This window comes from Lissotriton vulgaris, chromosome 8 (genome assembly GCF_964263255.1).
Source record: "Lissotriton vulgaris chromosome 8, aLisVul1.2, whole genome shotgun sequence".
In the NCBI taxonomy this organism is placed as follows: Eukaryota; Metazoa; Chordata; class Amphibia; order Caudata; family Salamandridae; genus Lissotriton; species Lissotriton vulgaris.
In genome coordinates, this window is record NC_141696.1 from 1172550834 (window position 1) to 1172573063 (window position 22230).

The 22230-nt window shown below is 45.1% G+C and overlaps 1 protein-coding gene across 1 annotated transcript in view; it reads right to left on the reverse strand.

The window, feature by feature from the left end:
• INTS6 (integrator complex subunit 6) overlaps positions 1 to 22230 on the reverse strand; it is a 462066-nt gene that overhangs the window by 293293 nt on the left and 146543 nt on the right. The window contains exon 6 of the mRNA XM_086935031.1: positions 12941 to 13066. Coding sequence (XP_086791157.1) covers positions 12941 to 13066 — 126 coding nt within the window. The remainder of the gene's footprint in view (positions 1 to 12940; positions 13067 to 22230) is intronic.

A 22230-nucleotide genomic window follows, 5' to 3' on the forward strand; every position in this document is an offset into this window, starting at 1 on the left:
GGTTTTTTCAGTGAATTCGCAAGGTTTTTTAAATGCTAATTCTATTAGCGGATAACATTTAAATATGTTAATATCCTTGTGGGACCACCTGAGCAGCCCTGGGCGGTCAGGTTGTTTCGACCCTGCCCCCTTTTTGCATTCTACACGTTTGTTTTTCTGCTTCTTTTGTGCCTCGGTCTACCTAGCACAAGATGAATGCCAACACTTCCTGGTTAGAAGTGTTGACAGCCAATGAGCATGCTGCTTTCCTGCGAAAGGCATGCTGATTGGCTGCCACTGTCTGTCAAGACTCTAAACCAGGAAGTGTTGGCAGCAATCTTGTGCCTCGGTAGAACCAAGGCACAAGAAAGCAGTGAAACAAAGGTGCAAAACACGCAAAGGGGGCACGGTAGAAGCACCCTGACCCCCTAGGCCTGCTCAGTGGGTCCCACAAGGACCCCCCAGGCCCAGAAATATATATATTTTTTGGTTTTCCCCGTGGTACGCTCAGGGTACGCATACATGACATCGCACCCAGCACGTACTTCGCGAAATGTTCTAAAAAAAATATATTCTTTTTTTGACCTTCGGGGTCCTCCTAGGCCCCCCTGATAAAACCTAGGGAGTCCGGGGTCTCTACCCTGCCCCCTTTTATAGTTTTCCCCTTTTGTTTTTCACCACTGAGACACAAGATGGCAGACTCTCCGGACCGTTTGGAATGTTCACAGACACCCGAGAGCCAATCAGCTTTCCGCTCGCGCACTTCAATGGCGCGCCGGGTGCGCTCCCCGGTACGCGTACAGGTAAGCGCTCGAAGCGCGCATATAGATATATGTGTTTTTGAAGTTAATTTTCATAAAAACCACTGGAGCAATTTTCACCAAATATAGAAAAGGCACTTCTGCGTACCAGTCCCTACAATTTTGCAAAGTTTGGTGTAATTCCATTCAGCGGTTCGGGATGTAGCCGTGTCTAAACGTCCTATGTAAAATAACATGGGGAAAACACGTTTTGGGAACCCCCCTTTTTTTCCTCGGCCCCCACATGATGAATCCCACCGAAACTTCCAGGGAAGGAGCGGAGCTGGCCTAAATTTTGGAAAATTTCACACTCATTCCTTAACATGCGCCTAAGATATTCCCAATAGAATGTTGCGGATTTCCTATGGTAGCTAGGTCCTAACTATATATACCTACTGGCTATTGCCAGTAGGATGGATGGAACATATATATATATATATATATATATATATATATATATATATATTATATATAATGCGGGGTGCGAGAAAAAAAAGGAAGTCCTAAAACACGTTTTCCAATGTTAAGTCTATGGGGATTTTTCATTTTTTTTTAACAAGAATACAGCCGGCACTGCTGAACGGATTTGCACCACATTTGGCAGAAAGCTAGATGTGGGTCCAGAAAGCGTACTTTTTGTGATTGGATGTAAATCAGTCAAGTAGTTTTTCTGATACCCAAGGTAAAGAAAATATATATATCTGGGGACGCAAGTCCTTGCAGTGTAATCTAGGATCCTACTACAATTTGATTGGCTGCCAACACTAACAGGAAAGCCATAAGGTGGATATAGCATTTCTACAGGAAACTCACCTTCCCAAATCTGATACAACACAGTTTGCCTCGAGCTGGCGTCAGCATAGGTACTTTGCCAATTATAGTAATTATGCCAGAGGCACGTCCATTCTTATACATAAGCGCATCTCATTCCATTTGCATTCACTATTCAAGGACAATGAGGGTCGCTACACGATTGTTACAGGCAAAATGATGGGCCTCGTACTTGCTCTCTTATGTATATACGCCCCTAATATAGACAGCCCGACTATTTTCATTCTATACACGCACAATTAGCTACTCTGGAGATCACCACTTTGATTATCAGTGGCGATTTTAATTTACTATTCTGTCCTGCGCTAGATAGCACCTCCACTTCGCTGGTCACCAAACCCCGAGCACGAATGGTACTCCTGGACTTGTGACACCTTTTCACTCTCGGACACATGACGACATCACCACCCCTCTGAACCCGGTTACACACATTACACTGGACAACATGACACGTGGACCCGTACTGACTGGCTGTTGTCCGCTGCGGCCTACATATGGTAGCATTCTATTCAGACCCTACCCAGAACATTCTCTGATCATTTACCGGTGCTCCCCCACCTCAAGATTCCCCGGCCTGAGGGATAGGAATGTCAGTGGCGTTTTCCCAGCAGACCCCGAAATGACTATTTCACTTAAAACTCAGGGAGGCCATTGAAGAGTATTTTCAGATAAATACTGGAATGGTGGGCACGTGGGCAGTCTTATGGGAAGTCTTCAAATCTTACATTAGAGGCGTGTGTATTTCCAAACACGCCGATGTCCTAACGGACCTGCATGCCACCATGGGGGGGGGGGGGTCTGCCTCGGATACCACGCAGCGTCGCCTCTCCCAACTTAAAGAATATAGGGATGCTGCGGATCGAGAGATCCATTTTCTAAGCAAGTACCAAACAGCTTGAGTTATGGTGAGGGGGGAAGAGGCCAGGACGTATGTTGGTGGAAATGCTCTGACCCCCGTATGCTAAATCATATCACAGAATTGCGTCAACTGAGCGGCGATGAACTCACAGAGACTGCTGCAATACGTGAACAATTACACTACATTGTATTCTACTAGGACTGAAGGTGACCTAACAGCACAAGAGGCGTATTTGTCAGAAATAGCCCTGATCTATTTGGATAAAAATATAAAGGAGTTTCTCGCCGAACCATTTTTCTCGGAGGAAATAGTTAGAGCCATTGAGGCGCTCAATGAATCCACAGCCCTTGGACTGGAAGGTTTTACGGGGAAATTTTATAAAACGTATAAAGACCTGCTAGCACCTAAATTAGTGGAGGTATAAGCGGAAACCCTTGAGAAAAACGAACTACCACCCACACTTCGAGAAGCAGTCATACTTCTTCCCAAACCGGGTAAAGACCCTGCCTCTTGTAGCCCTTATAGACCCCTGTCCCTCCTAAATTAAGATAAAAAATATTAGGCAAGATACTTGCCCTCTGTCTATCCTTCCTTCCGGAATCTATAATTTCTCCTGCGCAATCGTGATTCGTCCCTCACAGATCCACATCCCTAAATCTCAGGACACTCTTCGCTGTTCTGCATAGGATCAACCCTATGGGGTCCCTGTGGCAGCGGTTTTGTTAGATGCCGAGAAGGCGTTAGATTACCTCAAGTGGCCCTTTTTGGGGTTTTTTTGGTTTATATTTACAATCGGCAATGCGCAAGATGGTTAGGTCAATGGGCTTTGTTGCTACCACAACGTTATTATATTGTAATCCCTCAGCTACTATGCGCTTGAATGGCACATTATCATGCCCCTTTTCCCTTTCTCGAGGCACACACCAGGGGTTCCCCTATCACCATTATTGTTCATCCTGGCTATGGACCCATTGGTCCGCCACTTCTAGGAGCGACATTTACAGAGGGGTCTTCAGTTCAACAGCCACCCTCTATTAGTTTCCTTGTATGCCGACGATGTAATTTTATATGTCCGTGACCCTCAGTTAAATCTTGAGCCTCTGATCAGAGAGACTATCATATTTGAACGATTCTCTGGTCTTCATACCAATTGGTCCAAGTCAGTGATATTCTCTTTGACTCCTAGCACAAAGCACTGGGACTGCGAATTCCCGCTAGAATGGTGCACTTTATCAACTAAGTACTTGGGCATTCATTTGCATTTAGACTCCACTCAAATACTTCGACTCAACTATGAGTGGGCTATGGACGCCCTGGAGTCACAAATAGAGAAATGGTTGCAACTACCATTGTCTATTGCTGGGCGGGTCGCTCATCAAAATGGTCGTCCTTACCAAATTTTTATATTTGTTCAATATCCCGATCCCTCTTCAGAAAAGCTTCCAGGTGTTGCGCTCTCACCTCATCCGTCTAACTTGGGGGGTGGGGAGGACTGGGGGAGCACCTGCAGGTCAGGTGGCAGATTCTTATACTACCATACAACCATGGGGAGTTTGGAGCCCCTGACCTCAAACTATACTATCTCGTAGCCCAGTGTAGGTACGCCCATGCCTGGTTCCACCCAGATGCTAGGATTACATTCCTCTGCCCGGAGGCAGTCTTTGTACTTCTTGATACCCTGTCAGTGGTACTTCCCAGGGAGGTTCCTTCCCAGAGACCCAACAGATATCCAGTGTCCACCACCAGCTGGGCATGGGATAGGCTGCGACGCATGATGGGGGCTCCGCTATTATATTTGTCTGCCCTACCAATTCCCAACCCCCGTTGGCTACCAATTATGGGAGAAACACTAGTTAAGGGCACACTCGCCGCATTGGATATTGTCAAATTCTGCGACCTTTTCCCAGGGGCCACGTCTTCTCCCCATCTGAGGATGACCGTTTCCGTTCGGCCTCCTTCATGGAGCGCTTTGTACGGAATAGCATTTTGGGCCGCTCTCCCCAGTTTCCCAGTTGAGCCCGACTCATTTCCACCCCTTTCTACTATCATAGCTGCTAAGGGGGGGGGGTGAACATCCGATTTCCAAATGATATAGAGAATGCTCTGCTCTCCTCCCCATTCATGATGCCAAGGTGCGTGAGGCATGCGAGGCAGACTTGGGACACCCCATTTCGGATGACCAATGGGAAAAATGCTGTGAAGTTAATAAACATTTCATTTAATAGTCGGCATAAACTAATACATTTTAAGTTTTTGTGCAGAATGTACGTCACACCAGAACACTCCCACATAATCAACCCTTCAAGGTCACATCACTGTGTACAATGTAGGTCTCCACATGCAGATTTCGCACACTTAACTTGGACATGGCCCAAACTACAGCCCTATTGGAGGGAGATACATCAAATACTGGGACACATGCTTAACTTAACTCTTGCACCACTTCCTGAAGTGGAGCTCTTGGGATATGTAGTGAATTTCCCTAAGGGGGTGTGGAAAATTGCTGCCATTAACTTCCTTTTAGCCAAGCGAGACATCGCCATTAACTGGGGCGGGAAAAGGGCCCCCACCTTGCAAAACTGGTTAACTAGTATGGCTTTCTGCAACACAAATAGTGAGATATATGCTACCACGCTACCTCGTGCCCTAAAGACATTTGGGGCCCACTTAGAACTTATACGGCATCTACACATTCGTCATCTGACTCAATTAGAACAGGGGTGGGTGCCTACTGGAGTGGGGTGAAATTACAGTGCAAGACAGCAGTAACACGTGTTGTGATTTCTGGTTGTTGATTTGTACTTTCATGCAATGCGCCTTTTATGTATCTACAGAGGCTGGTGCGTTACTGGCCAGTCAACTGTATTTGCAGGGCCAGGGACTAGTGTTATGATGACCGGTTTTAGGTTACAAATGTGATGGGATTTATTGTATATGAAACTAACAATGATGGTCCTTTTCTTTCTTTTCTCCTTATTTGTTTTTTCATACGTCAGACATTGTGATATGGCAGTGAGCACTGATGCTTTGTATGATTGTAACGTTACAAAATGATAAGTTAAAAAAAAAACACTAGGGGTGTAAGCAGCTGTGAAGACTCTGCTCAGACAAGCCTGCTGGATAGCCCGGCACTTTAGGTGCATAGTCCTGTGGTAGATGTGGCTCCTCAAAACATTTCCGCAATCTTGGAATTTCTCCTCGCGGCCTTACCCGCCTTAGCGAGAAGCAAGGCCAGAACCGCTAGGGCGAGTGGAGCGGCACATGTCTCCTAACAGAGGACGAGCCCCTCCCTCATTCTTGAAATTCTTTGGTGTGTGGCTCGTGGTCTTCCCCTTCTGGGTTAGCATTAAAGGGAAGACATTTCTGTGAGCGCACGATACGGCATGCGTCAGGTTCCTAGTTTTCTTCCTTGCTATTGGCTACTCTTGCTCCAGATAAGCAATTTTTCCCCCACAGAGTGGTCTTTCCCTTACGGCCTCAGTGTAATTAAAGGGGCACGTCTAGGATAAAGGTGGCATACACGTGAATAGATAACAAGCACTGGCTTAAACAAATTACTACCTGTACAAACAATAGTGTGTTTTCTCACTATTCTCCTGCATTCTTCAAATCTACCTCAACAACCATGGCAGGATCATTTGATGACTATTGATAGTGTGTGGTGGAGTAGCAGATGTTCCCTTCTATCCATGAGAAACTGGTGGATGCCATGGAGGTATCCCTTGAGAACGATCTCTTTAGCACCCTAGAGTGAGAAAATTATTGAACTGCATAGCGCAGTTTCTTACTTCCAGATGGGGGAAGGCCTGGGGCTTGCGCCTCCTATTGACACTGGGGTAGCCACTAAAGCCAAGGGTAAAACCAGACCCGCAGCCAAAGTTAGGACAACCTATCTCTCCTGTGATGCCTTTGCCAAGCCTTCTTAAAAAAGTGTATTGTATTTCTAGATGTACAGGACATTTCCCATCCTGGGCGTAATGAGGATTCTTGTTCTCACCAGAGAACAGATGACAATGCAGGGGAGGATTCAGACACCAATGATGGGGATTCAGGGGACAAACTAGGCCAGAGCAGACTGCAGCGACTGGAGGGCAGCACCAAGAAACCTATGTTGGAAGATAAGGGTGTGCAGGACTGTGGGGGTACTGGGTATGCTGAACCCAGTAGATATTTATCACCCCCGTGCATGGACTGTGTGCCCGCTTCTAAGGAGGCGTGATATATAGCCAGGTGCATTAGGAAGCCCATGGACAAGGAGGTACGGGGCGCCTGAGCGCTGAATGACCTAGACCCTCTTTAGCAAGTAAGGTGGCATGTACTCCTGATAGCGATCCCAAGATGGTGACCTTCATCACCAAATTCATTAAGGACCCAAAAAAGGGTATTGACCAATAAGATCCTGGATGTCCTGGGGCCTCTTACAAAGATTATAAATAATGGCCAAAGATGCAAAAGAGTCTGGCCACATGATTGACCCGACTATCCTATCCAGTTCGGCCGAGCAGACCCTGTGTTTCTTAGAAAAGGCGCTCACTACTAATCTAGATCGAACCCAGGTTGGGTGAGTTGGCCACCACAGAAGCTGATCCAGAGGCAAATGAGGGGTTCTTTGGAGAAACCTTCATGAAGGAGCTCTTATGCTTTGTCAATAGATTCTCGTCAGTTGACAAGATGCAATAATCCATCCGGAAAGTCTTCAGTCAGCAGATTTTCGAAGGGACAGGAACAGGTAGGGGATGCTCCTCAAGCCGGGCGTACAATTCTGACCCCCCATAAACTCCAAACCAGGCGCCCCATCCGATAGCAGGACCAGAAGAGAAGTTGAAAGGGTTCTATCCCTCCTCGGGTCACAGAATAGGCCGGGGAGGTAAAGGCCCCTCCTGAAGAGCTAGCAATGCGCCAGGTGGCATCACTAGTAAGCAATATCCCTTCTTCACTACACAATGTTGAGGGGTGGGAGGGGGGGGCAAGTTGCAGTACTTCAGTCAAAAATAGGAGTCCATAACAGGTGATGCGTGGGTGCTTCAAACCGTGAAGGATTTCCTCACAGCTCTACAATACTACCCGTCAACTCAGATCAGAGACCCTTGGTGTTCTCTCAGGAAGAGGGTGGAAGACCAAGAGGTGGCAGAGCTTTTGGAGAAAGGAGCAATTACCTATTCCGTTCTTCATCCCAGGGGGTTCCTGAGCAATATCTTCCTTGTGGAAAAGGACATGGGTTAATACATTTTAATGACTTTAACCAGTGGATTGTTTATCGCCATATACCGCAGCAATAGTTATCGCCTAATTGGTTGGTGAGGTTCAATCTGAAGGACGCCTACCTTACGGTTCCAATTTTTCCACCGCACAGATGTTTCCAGAAGTTCAAATGGGGCGGGCAAGTTTTCAAATTCATGTGCCCGCAGTTTGGTCTGTCCTCCGCACCTTGGTGCTTTATCAAGATGCTACAGGCCTCCATGGAATGGCTATGTGCATGGGGGAAGACTAATAGTGTATCTGGATGACATCCTCCTAATGCATCAGGAAAGATCTACTTTAGTCACCCAACTCCAGCTTGCACAAAATCACCTTCACGATCTGGGGTTCATTGTGAATGTTCAGACTCAGAGTTTACCCCAGCTCAACAAATGCCCTTTTTGGGCTTTGACATCAATAAGGTGTGACAGTCACACAGACTATCCCAGAAAAAGATGCTTCTCATATGTCAAGAGTTGCGCAAAATGCTGGAGAGGGTGTTGTAGGCATGCTGTCTTCATCCATCCAGGCGATTTTTCCAGGCCCATTTCACTACCCTTCTCTTCAACATCCAAAGGCACATCATCTCAGGAGGGGTCTGACATATGCAAAGGAGATTGGTCTCTCTCAAGAAGGCTGGATGGAACTTCGATGGTGGCTTGACCACATGCATGCACGGAATAGAAGGGCCATCTTTGGGTCAGTCTCGGATCTGGTTATCAAATTTGATGCCAGTCACCAGGGCTAGGGCGCAGTTTGTGGAGGTATTGCCACAGGAGGACAGTAGTCAGAACACAAGACAGCTTTTCACAATTGTTTGGAACTCCATGCAGGATCTTTCTCGGTGCTGAGTTTAGCAGTCAAAGTGTTCTGTTCCATTCTCTCAAAGATGGAGAACATCTCAGCTGTGGGATATATAAACAGCTTGAGGGGGTAACTTGTCCAAGGTAATGGAAGATTGGGCCAGAGACTTTTGGAATCATTGTCTGGAGCACAGGTTGTCAGTAACTGCGGAATATCTGCTGGGGGAAACTAAAGACCGCGGACTGGCAATCCAGACATCTGAAGGACTACAGCATGTGGAAACTATATCCCTCTCTATTTCAGAGTATTATGGATCGATGTGGTCAATGCCAAGTGGATCTCGTCGCGTCAAGCCTCAACCATCAACTACCATGCTTCAGTTGGCGCCTGGACTCTCTAGCAGAAGCGACTGATGCCTTCCAGCAAGACTTGAGTCAGACTCTCGGTATGCGTTTCCTCCCTTCTTGAGGATAAGACTCACGGTGCTAGTCAGACTCCAGAAGACAGGTGATCCTGGTGACAATGCTTTGGAAATCGCAAGTACGGTATCTAGTTATTTTGGGACTTTCTTTGGATTTTGCAATACTTATGGCAACTTGCACCAACTGGTTCAGGATGGAATTCTCCTGCTGAAGATTTGAAAGATTGTAGGGGATATTGGGAAGTCTAAGGCCTTTTGACACAGGCTGCCTCTCATCAGAGGAGCATATGCAGACTCCACAAAGACACGGTTCAGCCTGGTGTAGATGGTCTAGCTGGGGCTTGAGAATCGATCAAGCTGGGGCTTGAGAATCGATCTTGAGCCTGTGGGGGCAGATGTAGTGCATATTTTCACTTTGTCTGAATTGATTAGCATATCATACAATTAACACAAGTTGCAGATCAGCGATCTCAGCTAGTCATGCACCTCTTCAGGACATACCAGTGGGAGAACATGCTCTTGTCTGTCAAATTTTGCGTTATTTGCTTGCCTTTTCCACCTGAACCGTGGTATTCCTAACTCTGGGATGTCAATGTGGTTCTACGAATGCTCCGATCATGGCATTATAACCAATACTTGTCATGTAAAGAACAGGTAAGCTTGAGATGCAGTTATGTCTCATTTGTTGTAAGAGTGTCTAATGTTTGGGCCCTGGATATTACAGCACATGTGTTTACCCCTGATGGGCTATCATTCACCAATTCTAGACAAACTAAGTCCAAAACCAGGGTGGTTCATTACCCTGCTTTCACTTGTCATTCAAAATTGTGTGTAGTTCGCTGTCAACTCAACTATTTATATCTCTCAAGAAATCTTTCAAACCGGTTTGGGCAACGGTTTTATGACTTAACTACAGCCTCAACCACGACTTCCTGAACAACGAAAGCTAAACAACGAACAGTCCTTAACCACTACATTTTTAACAACTACTTCCTAAACCACGAAAAAAAAAGATTAAATTACCCATTACCAATTAATGCCAGTATTTTGTTTCGAATAAACATGTAAAGAGCTGTGTCCAACAACGAGCACAATGAAGCAGAGTGAGTTGAAATGCTTTGCTTATCTGCTTAATCACCTAACAAGTGATGAAAATAAACACATCAAGCTGTACACCTCTGCGCTTACACAATCAAGGACTTTTGACTCGTTTTGCTCATTTGTTTGTTTAAAGATTTTGATTACATTTAAAAATATAAATGACCTACTTGATAATGCCAGTTAATTCCAAAACACGCTATTCCCACGTCTTGCTACCAAACTTGAAAAATGCAAACTGCATCCAAACACTCTTTTTTCAATCCGCCAAAATGTTTGTAGCAATGCCTTTTAAAATCCATGGATGTTGAAAAATAATTATTATGCAAAAAAAGTGCCATATCCAAATAATGTGAGGCATTTCCAGTTACTATACTGTTCAATTCAGAAGAGTTGGGGGCGGAGAATAGTGACGTTATACTCCAACACTGGCAAATCAAAGTGCAGATTAGATTTGGTGGAGGCGAAAATAAGTGATGTGCCTAACATTCTTTCCGGATACAAACAAGATGTCAACATGGATCCGGACTTCGTGGTTCAAGACTTCGGGGTTCCGGACTTCGTTGAAGTGTTGTGGGCCGTTGTTAAGACTTCGTTATAAAAGTAATTCGCTGTTAGAAATTCGTTGTGTGGGATGTTTCCCTTGGGCAACTACTAGAACCCGTTGGGTGAGATTGGTTCTACTGGAAGCTGGTGTTGATACTTCTACCTTTGAGGCTCACTCCACAAGGGGAGCTATGGCTTTGAAGGTCTTCTCCCGGGGGTCATTTGCAAGATATTCTCAGAGCAGTTTATTGGTGGTCAGACTCTACGTTTAGGACCTTCTACTTAAACGGATTACAGGCATAGCTTAACTGGTTGTCAACCACCTTTAAAATAGCATAATCGAAGTCTCCTGTCCTGACATAGAAAGAACATTTCTTAGCTATTGTGAAGGAAAGTTTCAGTTCTATTACGGCCACGGAGACGAGTATTATCCCTCCAGAGTCGTTTCGTACTATCACCCTCCCTTTATCCTATAAACTTTAATAATCTGTTCCAATGTTTTTCTTGTGAAGAATTGACACGACTAATAGAAACCTTGATGTTTGGTAATGTATTGTTAACATTGATGGATACTTTGTGTGATGATTAATTGTATCTGGGAACTTATACTCCATGTCTCCTGTTTCCTTAGGGTCAGAACATATGCAAGAATTCTGAAGAAACGCTTCGATCAGGAGGTTTCGCATGAAGAAAGAGGATTTGGTTTACCTTGATGTTGAATATTTGGCATCTACTCTAGGGTTATTTTATTAAATTACAGCAAAGAGTCATGGTATATGTAGTCTTTGAATCAATTATTGGTATGGCCTGCTGAGTGAATATGAAAGCATACTTCTCGCCTCCATGTCCTTAATAGAATTGAAACTTAGGTATTTACTGGACAGAGAACTCTGCTTTTGAGAGTCTCTCAAATAAGAAAGGCTCATCTTTCCACAAATGAAGTTTTACTTTGTGGTTGTCTGTCGATAGCTGGATGACCGCATGTTAGGTGGTAGTTTTGATTGTAGGGCGAGGCAAGAGTTTAACAGGGTATGGCTCCAAGTTTTAATCATGCCAAGGGCGCTCTATCGTCTGATGTTATAGGGTCTGCATACCAGTTTGCTGATATTTTATGGGATTCTGGTCTGATTTAGTGTGAATGGAAAGATAAGGGGCAGTGAATGTGCAGGTAACAGTGTGGATGCTGTTGAAAAGACTGGACTTCCGTGGAATACAAAAGCCCAATGTTCATTCCAAACTGCAACTTCAAGGGTGAAACTGATATTTTTAAAGTGTGGTGGTGTCCAACTGGTGGAGGCCTTGCCAGAATGTGTCTGGAGATTGGATAAATATAAATCCTTGTTTGACATATCAGGATAATCACCTTGTTCTGCGGCAGCAAGGGGATCACTTGGAGTCAAGCTTGGTGCTGGCCTCGGAGGCATCTTCAGAGTAGATCTTGTTCAGCGACAGGTTACATAGACTCGAGGCCAGGCCAAGGCTGTGTACTGCTGCATAGAGGCTAGGGCTCATGAACTCTAAAAGTGTCTCTGGCACCAAATTAGCTTTTTGTGGCTCAGATTTCAGGACAATGGAGAGCACAGACGGTCGACCCCTTTTTGGAGGAATCTCTGGGCTTACGGCATGGCTCTCTTGCGGCTGTTCCTTGCCTGGAGAAGAGGCACTGCTTTAAGTCAAGCCCAATAGGGAAGATCCTTGGTGAGTGGCGTTTGTGAAGTCCTATATGTGATCTTAGTCTTGGCTACGAGTTTCGAGTTGGGCTGGTGACCAAAGTTCTACGAAGTCAGAGTCATTGGAGGACATGCTGGACTTCACAAGCCAAGGGGAACTGGACTACAGCATGTTCTAACCCTTTCACTAACAGAGTAAGTCCCTTCAATGTCCTCAAAGCACGGTCTTGACAGTTACGATTTGAGCAGGTTCAAGATTGATTTACAGACAGCTGGGTCCAAACTGAGGTAACATGGTGTGCAAAATAACAATCGATTGGGATGTGGCCCGCACAATTACCAGTGGGAGTGTTCTGTATTTGCATATCTGTCCCATATCCCTCCTTACATTTCTCTAAACCTTCCCATTTAGTGGTGATCACTCCCCTTTTTCCTCCACTCCACTGGTCTCTCAGACATATATGTCTAAATGTTATCACTATTTCTTACTAAATAGTGTTTGTATGGTGTGAAGACTGCCAAGAACGGAATAGGGTTTTGACTGAACTCTTCATCAACACTACAAAAGTAGCAAAGAAAAAATATATGAGCAAGGAGCACTGGGTATTTGACAGAAAAACAATTCAAATGGTTTCATAATTATGTCAAGCTAAACAGCAACATATAGTAATAATTCATAAAGAAAAAAAAATACCTTCAGTAATTGGAGGATCTGGTCCAGACTTCTCAAAATTTATCACCACTCCACTTTGCACCTTTTGAACTAGGGACTCCAAACACTGATTCAACATTCGCTGAGAAAACACGCAGTAGGAGCGTCCTATGGAAGAACAGTCATTAGGAGTTAGTTTTTGTTTTGTTTATAATACCCACGGATTCGTCACTGCTTCCAAGAATCAACTTTTAATTACCTAAAGAGCAGAAAGAATGATTTATCTACAACAGTAGACTTAAAAGTGCTGGATAGCACTTCACATTAGTTGCCAAACTCTCTTCAAATCCCTCCCAATTCCCCAAGTGAAAAATGTTTCCAAAAGCATATCACATCAAGTATTAATCGTCCAAATATTCATGCTTTGCTACTCCTACCTTGCACACTGCACTAATCCTCATGGTTGTCAGCCCACATACACTTTTACAATACCATTTACCTTGTAATTCACAATAAAGGTGTCTTGCACTACATACAACTCTGAAATAGAGACGTAGTCTGACTTTCAGCTGCAAAAAGGATTATGTTACTTAACCAGTAAGCATCTGTTCTTGGCATGTAGAGCTGTAGATTCACATGCTTTGCATTCTCCTGCCATTTAGTTTTGGGGATGGATGTTTGCAAGTTGTTTTTTCTTCGAAGAAGTCTTTCCTAGTCACAAGGTAAGGTGACTCCTCATTTCAGTGATAATGCACATGGGCATCAACAAAATTTTTAGATTGTTTTACCGCATGAAGGGGAGAATAGAGATGTCCATGCGTATGAACGTATAATTAAGAGCTGCAACAACTATAGGAGCCCGGAAGGAGGGTAGGCGCATGTGAATCTACAGCTCTGCATACCAAGAACAGATGTAAGTAACATAATGAATTTGAGGCATGTGTGCTGTAGATACATATCCTTTGCATAGACTACAAAGCAGTATACTCCCAAAGAGGTGGCTAACCTGTAGATGTTGCAGTTGTTTTAAGTAACGCTTGGCCTACATTTGCTTGTTGTCGTGCTAACACCTACACAATAGTGTTTGGTAAATGTGTGTGGTGTAGACCATGTAGCTGCCTTACATATGTCAGCTATAGGAATGTTACCTAAAAAGGCCACAGAAGCCCCTATTTTGCGAGAGGAAAGCGCTCTAGGGGGTATGCATAAAGTTATTTTAGCTTTAGAGTAGCAATGCCAGATTTAGAGATGGGATTGCCTTTGTGAGGCGGAACAAATGCAACAAACAGTTGTTTTGGGAAAGTCTTTTGTGATATGTATTACAATGAAGCTCTTTTAACATCCAATGTGTGAAGAGCATGTTCAACAACAAAATCAGGTTGAGGAAAAAAGACTGGTAACTCAACCGATTGGTTTAAATGAAAAGCAGAAATTACTTTAGGAACGAATTTTGGGTTGGTGCGTAGAACTACACTATCTTTGGGTAGCTGAAAGAAGGGTTCTTCGAAGGTTAATGCCTGTAGCTAACCAGCTCTCCTCAGTGATGTGATCGCAATGAGGAAAGCAACCTTCCATGAGAGGAACTGGAAGAGGCACTTGTGCGATGGTTCAAAAGGTGGAACCATGAGTCTTGTGAGAACAATATTGAGATTCCAAACTGGAGAAGGAGGAATCCTTGGTGGTATTACTCTTTTTAACCCCTCCATGGAAGCTTTGATTATTGGAATTCTGAATAGTGACAGATGTTGCCTGTTCTGCAAATACGCAGCTACTGCTGCAAGGTGCAAACGAATAGATGCATAAGCTAGTCCAGTTTGCTGTAAGTGTAACAGGTAACAAAATGTTTTGTTTAGAATCATCTAAAGGATTGATTTTGTTATTGTTGCAGTATACAACAAATATTTTCCACTTTGCTGCATAGCAAGCTCTGATGGTAGGCCTTCTTGCTTCTTTTAGCATATTCATACAGTCTGCTGGTAAATTCAATTAACCAAACTATGACTTCGGAAGCCAGATCGCTAAGTTTAGTTCTTTGGGATTTGGTTGTTTGATTTCTCCATGGTTCTGTGTGAGGAGACTGGAGGTAAGGTGCAGCTTTTGATATGGAATGAGTGATAGCTCCAAAAGAGTGGTGTACCATGGCTGACGGGCCCATGTGGGAGCTACTAGAATTAGTGTGAGGGATGTTTGCCTGAGCTTCTGAACCAGACATAGAAGGAGCAGGAGAGTCAGAAAAGCATAGGCAAATATCCCTGATCAGTTCATCCATACGGCATTGCCCTTTGAGAGCGGGTGTGGGAACTTGGAGCTGAAGCTAGGGTATTTTGCGTTTTCTGCTGGGAGGTGTTCTGCCACAAGATGAATGTTGTGATGGATTGCCCAATTCCAAATGGCTTGAGTGAGTCTAGTCAGTTGGAGAAAGTGTGTCCCTCCCTGCTTTTGCACATAATACATTGCTGTCATGTTGTCTGTTCGGACTAGGACAGTTTTGGCTATGAGGGGAGTTAGAAAAGCTTTGAGTGCTAGCAAAACTGCTAGAAGCTCTAGATAGTTGACGTGGACACTTTTGTGTTTGTTGCTCCACTGGCCTTGTATTGTGTAATCTTGGAGACAAGCACCCCAACCTTTGAGAGATGCGTCTGCTGTGAGCACGATCTGTGGAATAGGGTCGATGAAAGGCCGTCCTTTTGACAAGATTTGTAGATTCCACCACTGCAGAGAGCGATAGGTACACCCATCTACCAACACTAGATCTGTCAATTGACCCTGTGAATGATTCCACCGACGTGCCAAGCACTCTTGTAGTGGACGCATATGAAGTCTTTCATGAAGTACAATTACAATGCAAGATTCCATCATTCCCAGCAGGTGCATGACTATTTTGGCTGGTAAGGCTTGGTTGGACTGAAACTGTAGTCTAAGAGCCTGAATATTGTGAATTCTGGTTACATTGTGAAAGGCTAGAGCTTTGACTGTCTAGAGTGGCTCCTAGGTAAGACTGCATCTGACGGATGCAGGTGAGATTTTTGTGCATTGACCATGAATCCTAGTTGATGAAGTAGGTGTATTGTGATGTGTGAGCTGTAGGCAATTTTGGTGAGCTTTGATGAGCCAGTCGTCTAGATCGGGGAAGACGTGAATATGCGGTCTTTTGAGATGGGCCTCGACTACAGCCAAACATTTGGTAAATACTCTGGGCACTGTAGTCACGCCGAAGGGAAGTACTTTGAATTGATAATGCTTGCCTGCTATCACAAACCTGAGGTACTTGAGATGAGCGGGATGAATTGGCACATGAAAATATGAGTCTTTCAAGTCTAGAGTAGACATAAAATCTGCCTTCTGTAAAAGTCGAAGTACCTGATGAAGGGTCATCATGTAAAAGTGGTTTCACCGTATATAATGGCTTAACACTGAGATCAAGTCTGGGTCTTAGGGAACTGTCCTTTATGGGAATGAGAAAATACAGAGAATAAACCCCTGATCCCTGGTACTGTGTGGGAACCGGCTCAATAGCCCCTTTCAATAAGAGAGATTGCACTTCCTGTTTGAGCAATTGTAGGTCTTCTGGAGCAATTTGCGAGGTCAGGGTGGAATGTTTGGAGTATTGCTAGTAAACTCCAGGCGATAACCATGTTGGATAATTCCAATCACCTATTTGTCTGTTATACACTGCCAAATAGGTAGAAATTGTTGAAGTCTTCCCCCGAAAGGTGTGGTGTAGTTGGGGTGGGGGGGGGGGGGGGGGGCAGTCACCGCTTATTAGGGGAAGAGGAGTTACGGCGTGTGTTGCTCTTACCCCTACCTTTGAGGTTGTTCCCTCTAGGACCTCCTCGAAAAAATCCTCTTGAAGGAGAGGACTGGTTGTTACCTTTGTAGTTAGATGTACTCTGGTCTGAGGATGTGGTGTTGGACCCCCCTGGTGAATGGAACGACAAAAGAAGCCTCTGTTTGAAGGAGACTGGAGCACTTCCATGGACTTGTCCACCTCTTTTTTCATTTTTTCCAATGCCTGATCTACTTCAGGATCAGAAAGTGGTTTTGTCAAATGGTATGTTAACAATGGATTGTTGTATCTTAGGCTTAAATTCAGAGATCCTTAACCAAGCAGGTCTCCTAAGCAAAATGCTAGTGTTGACCTCTCTAGACGTAGTTTCAGCAGCATCTAGAGCACACCTTATGGAGGAATTTGAAATTAGCTTACCTTTATTTACTAAATTCTGCGCTTCAGAGTCATGCTCGTCTGGGAGATATTGAAGCAATTGCTCCATCTCATCCCAATGTGCTCAGTCATACCTGGCTAAAAGGCAGAGTATTTAAAATGTGCTATTGATTTGCAGCTTGAGCAGCTATGCACTTGCCAGAAGCGTCTTATAACTTGGAGTCCTTATCTGGTGGAGGAGCATTCCCTGATGTTTGGGAATTAGCCCATTTACTAGCAATAGACACTACCAGTGAATCTAGTGGCAACTGGCCCTTGATAAATACTGGGTCTGTTGGGGAGGCTTTATACTTCTTGTCAGCCTTAGGAGTCAAGATGCATGCTCGTACTGGGTCCTTAAAAATTTCATCATCATGCCCTTAAGCATAAGAAGTGTTTGTGATGACCTATGTGTGGATACTAAGGCCTCAAACCAAAAATCTTCTTCGATTAAATCTTTATGCAGTTCCACCCCATCATATTATGCAGCCCTGAAGAGGAGTTCTTAGTGGCATATACTGTCGTCTGGAGGAGATGGCTTGGCAAAGGTCTGGGTCGTTATCTGCTGGAGGATCAATTGTATAATCCGTTCACAGATCTACTGGTAAATGTGCCCACCCAACATTACCATCATTGTCATAGGGGTGATATTGCGGAGAATCCCGAGGTGTTATTTGCAAAGGATTTAAAGGTGGAGAAGGAGGTGGTGGAGGGGATGAGGATGGTAGATGAAAAGGACTGGTAGCAACAGATTTCTTTTTTAAAGTAATCTTGTAAGGAGTGTCCTCATCAGAAACCTTATGTTTCCGAGGGAACTTGGTATGAATATGACCAGTCTCAGGGTTAATAAATAGTCAAGTTAAATTAAATTCATCTTTATTAGGTGCAAATCAAATCACCATAAAAGCATGCTAATCAAGGAAAGCATTCCTACAATATATCATAATTAAAATGAATGAAAATGACAGTTTATGATTCTACAAGCTGAAAGGTAACGAGAACAACATACAAATGCATATAGAATACAAGAGGTGCACAATACTGTTCTAAAAACAACCATATAAAAATGAAGGTCAAACAATTTTTACACTACAAGCTATACAGAAAACAATTCATTCAGGTTTAAAGTGCTAATGCTTATTAGTGCAAGAAGCGTACGTAAAGTGCAAAATACTACCTCTTATCAAAATACCTTTATCCATTAATCACAAAAGAATAGCAACCAGTCAATTTTTGCAATACAGGCTATTCGAGGAATAGTATATCCACATATAAAGTGCTAATGGTCATAAGTGCATAGAGGTATAGAGTGGAAAGTGCCATATCTTGTCAGGATAGATAGTTAAGAACAAAAACTAAGAGTTGTCATCCAGATTTTCATATAACAATACATCCAGATATGAGCAATCCTTTCTTTAGGTGGAGCTGGAGAAAGCAATGCGAAGCATTGCGTCCAGCGAAGTATCTAATGTTGCCCGTCTCCTGGGAATCGGAGACAGGGGTCGGGCACGCGCGGCGATTGGTGTCTGTGGACGCGCACGTCCAGGCCGGCGGCGTCCACATCTCCTGCCTCAGATTCCCTGAAGTGCGCAAACACACACATACATACATACATACACACACACATGCACGCAGGCAGACAGACACACACGCGCGCGCTTACACACATGCACACATGCGCACACACATGCGCACAGACAGACACCCCCTCCCCCCCACTCTTACCTGGGTCTTTCCGCGTGTCCCTGTCTACTTCGGCAGCCAGCAGGTCAGTCCCGGCAACAGGTGGGGATCTCCACGACCACGGGAGCCCAGCTAGCTCACACGCAAATCTTCCGGCTGGCTACAGGAGCGCGGGGTAGGCTCCCGCCTGCTTCCTGTTTGCGGCCCCGCCCCGTCCCAAAACAGGTTGCCTTGTTTCCTTTTCAATCCGGGCTGCGGCGGTGAGTTTTTTTTCAATACACGACTTGTTGTTATTAGATCCTAGTTCTACATAGACCTCTATTGCACATTTTATTTCATGTGTACCTCTTAATTTGCCTTGTAACACGTTTTGATGTATTATAATTGTAATCTTGCATTTGTTTTACTACAATAACCTTTGTGTTTGCAAGGTTTGTGATATTACAGTAATCCGTAATTAAATTTTACTGTCAATGTTTCTATTGCACTTGTTACACGTGCAGTCTCTCTTCACTTTCTGTCTAATACTCACCCAACATGGCCGCCGCCACACGCTCACACTGCACAAGATATATTGAGCCAACGCGTTCGGGTTGCCAGATTCCTGCCATCATGCACCGGAACCTTAGGCTGATCCCCGCCGCCAGCTCCATTGGTAAGCGCTGCCTCAGAGGCCCTTAATGCCCTGTATTTAAATCGGTCTATCGGCCGTTTTCTGGTTTCACTCCTATCTGCTTGTTCCCTGTAGGGAGACCGGACAGGCCTACCGGCAATTTATCGTACCTGCCGTAAGCCTTGAAACCTCTTGACTGACGGCAGCAAAGTCACACCGCCTTGAACTGTTGAATTCCGGCAATCTGCCGCGATATGGTAAAATTCCCCGCTTGCATATATTGCGGCACCTTGTCCACTTCGATATCACGTTAAATCCTTATTAAATTCAGTCTGTTCTTCCGTAATAGACGACCCTCTTCCTCCATTACCAATTATGATTAAAGTTGAACATCGAACCGCCAGGAGGTTTGTGATTTTCCCGATTTACGCATGATTAGGCACAACTTATTTTCAGCCTACAACTGCTTATCTGCCGCAGGTTTTTATCTCACCATCTTTTAGACTCACTATACCATTCCACATCTGTACGGTAAGGCACTGCCATCACAGGCCCTTTTCAGGACTCTCCGGGTTTTCTACCACTGATACTAGGCCATGCCGTAGTGTGCCAGCCATTGGTTTGACATCTCCCCGCAACCTTAATTCACAACCAGCTTCACTTCGGCTGCTTTAGTTAGTCACGCTGTGGGCAACTTCTGCCCCTTTTTGACTCACGCATGCGTCTTTCTCCTTCGCAGGACTACCAAAATCATTAAGTGCATGATCCTATTTACTATGAACAAGCTCTCCCACCACAACTTTTGACAGGCACCACCACAGCATCACTCAGCACCACCACAGCGCCACCACAGCACCCACTCTGCGCCGCCACCACAGCACCCGCTCTGCGCCGCCACCACAGCACCCGCTCTGCGCCGCCACCACAGCACCCGCTCTGCGCCGCCACCACAGCACCCGCTCTGCGCCGCCACCACAGCACCCGCTCTGCGCCGCCACCACAGCACCCGCTCTGCGCCGCCACCACAGCACCCGCTCTGCGCCGCCACCACAGCACCCGCTCTGCGCCGCCACCACAGCACCCGCTCTGCGCCGCAACCACAGCACCCGCTCTGCGCCGCAACCACAGCACCCGCTCTGCGCCGCAACCACAGCACCCCCTCTGCGCCGCAACCACAGCACCCTCTCTGCGCCGCAACCACAGCACCCTCTCTGCGCCGCAACCACAGCACCCTCTCTGCGCCGCAACCACAGCACCCACTCTGCGCCGCAACCACAGCACCCACTCTGCGCCGCAACCACAGCAACCACTCTGCGCAACCACAGCACCCACTCTGCGCAACCACAGCACCCACTCTGCGCAACCACAGCACCCACTCTGCGCAACCACAGCACCCACTCTGCGCAACCACAGCACCCACTCTGCGCAACCACAGCACCCACTCTGCGCAACCACAGCACCCACTCTGCGCAACCACAGCACCCACTCTGCGCAACCACAGCACCCACTCTGCGCAACCACAGCACCCACTCTGCGCAACCACAGCACCCACTCTGCGCAACCACAGCACCCACTCTGCGCAACCACAGCACCCACTCTGCGCAACCACAGCACCCACTCTGCGCAACCACAGCACCCACTCTGCGCAACCACAGCACCCACTCTGCGCAACCACAGCATCACTCTGCGCAACCACAGCATCACTCTGCGCAACCACAGCATCACTCTGCGCAACCACAGCATCACTCTGCGCAACCACAGCATCACTGGTTCAAATATGTTCTCTCAATGTTTCAAGCTTTATTACAAATGTCACCAAAATATGGTAATATTTCACTTCTGTTCTTGGATTTTCGTCACAATAAAATACACTGAACATAATCTTCACAAAAGTTTAAGCTATTGCCATTATAAATTACAATCACTTTTATTTAAGTATTAATGATTTAAAAAAATTAAAAGCCATTGTTATTTGTAATATCAATACATATAAGTCACGTAAATACAAAACATGTTGCATTACAAATGCTATAGGTGTCACATTTGCGAAAGTTATAACTATTGGCATTGTAAATGACAAAGCTATTACTTTAGCTATTTTCAAAAACAAATAAAAAAATGTCATTTACAAGACCAATAGTTCAAACTTTCCTAATGCAAGACTATTGCATTGCAAATGCTTGTTTTCTAATCGACAGTTGTACAAATCGAACAACAGAGTTTATGATTTTCACATTTCCCAGGCTACATACATAATTAAAAGCATATTTATAATTAACAAGCATTTGCAATGCAATAGTTCTCGCATTTGTACAAGTTTGAGCTATTGGCATTGTAAATGACAATGCCTTTTATTTAAGTTTTGTTTTTTAAAACATAAATAAAAGGCATTGTCATTTACAATGCTAACAGCTCAAACTCTCGCAAATGCGAGACCTACTGGATTGCAAAAGCTTGCTTTGGTAGGAACAGGGAGATTAAATGATTTGCCCAAAATCACAGGATGAAGAGTTGGCCCGAGGCTCGAACCTTGGTTTCACCAGCTCCAGGGTTGGCAGTTCTGGCCGTCAGACCAGATGCTCTCCGTGTTACACTCACAGGCGCTGGACTTGGGTCTGTAGGGATCCCGGAGGCGGTGATGGAGATGGCCGTAGGAGTAGAATGGCTGCCTTCCAGGAGCCCTGCGCGCAGGTCGTGCCCCAGCCTTTCATGGAACAAACCAGTGCATTCTGATGACATGCGCTAAAACGACCATATGTTTTTGCAGCGCGACCTGACAACATCGAAATCGTGCTTGTGATTGATTTTAAAATTGTGCTTGTGATTGATTTTAAA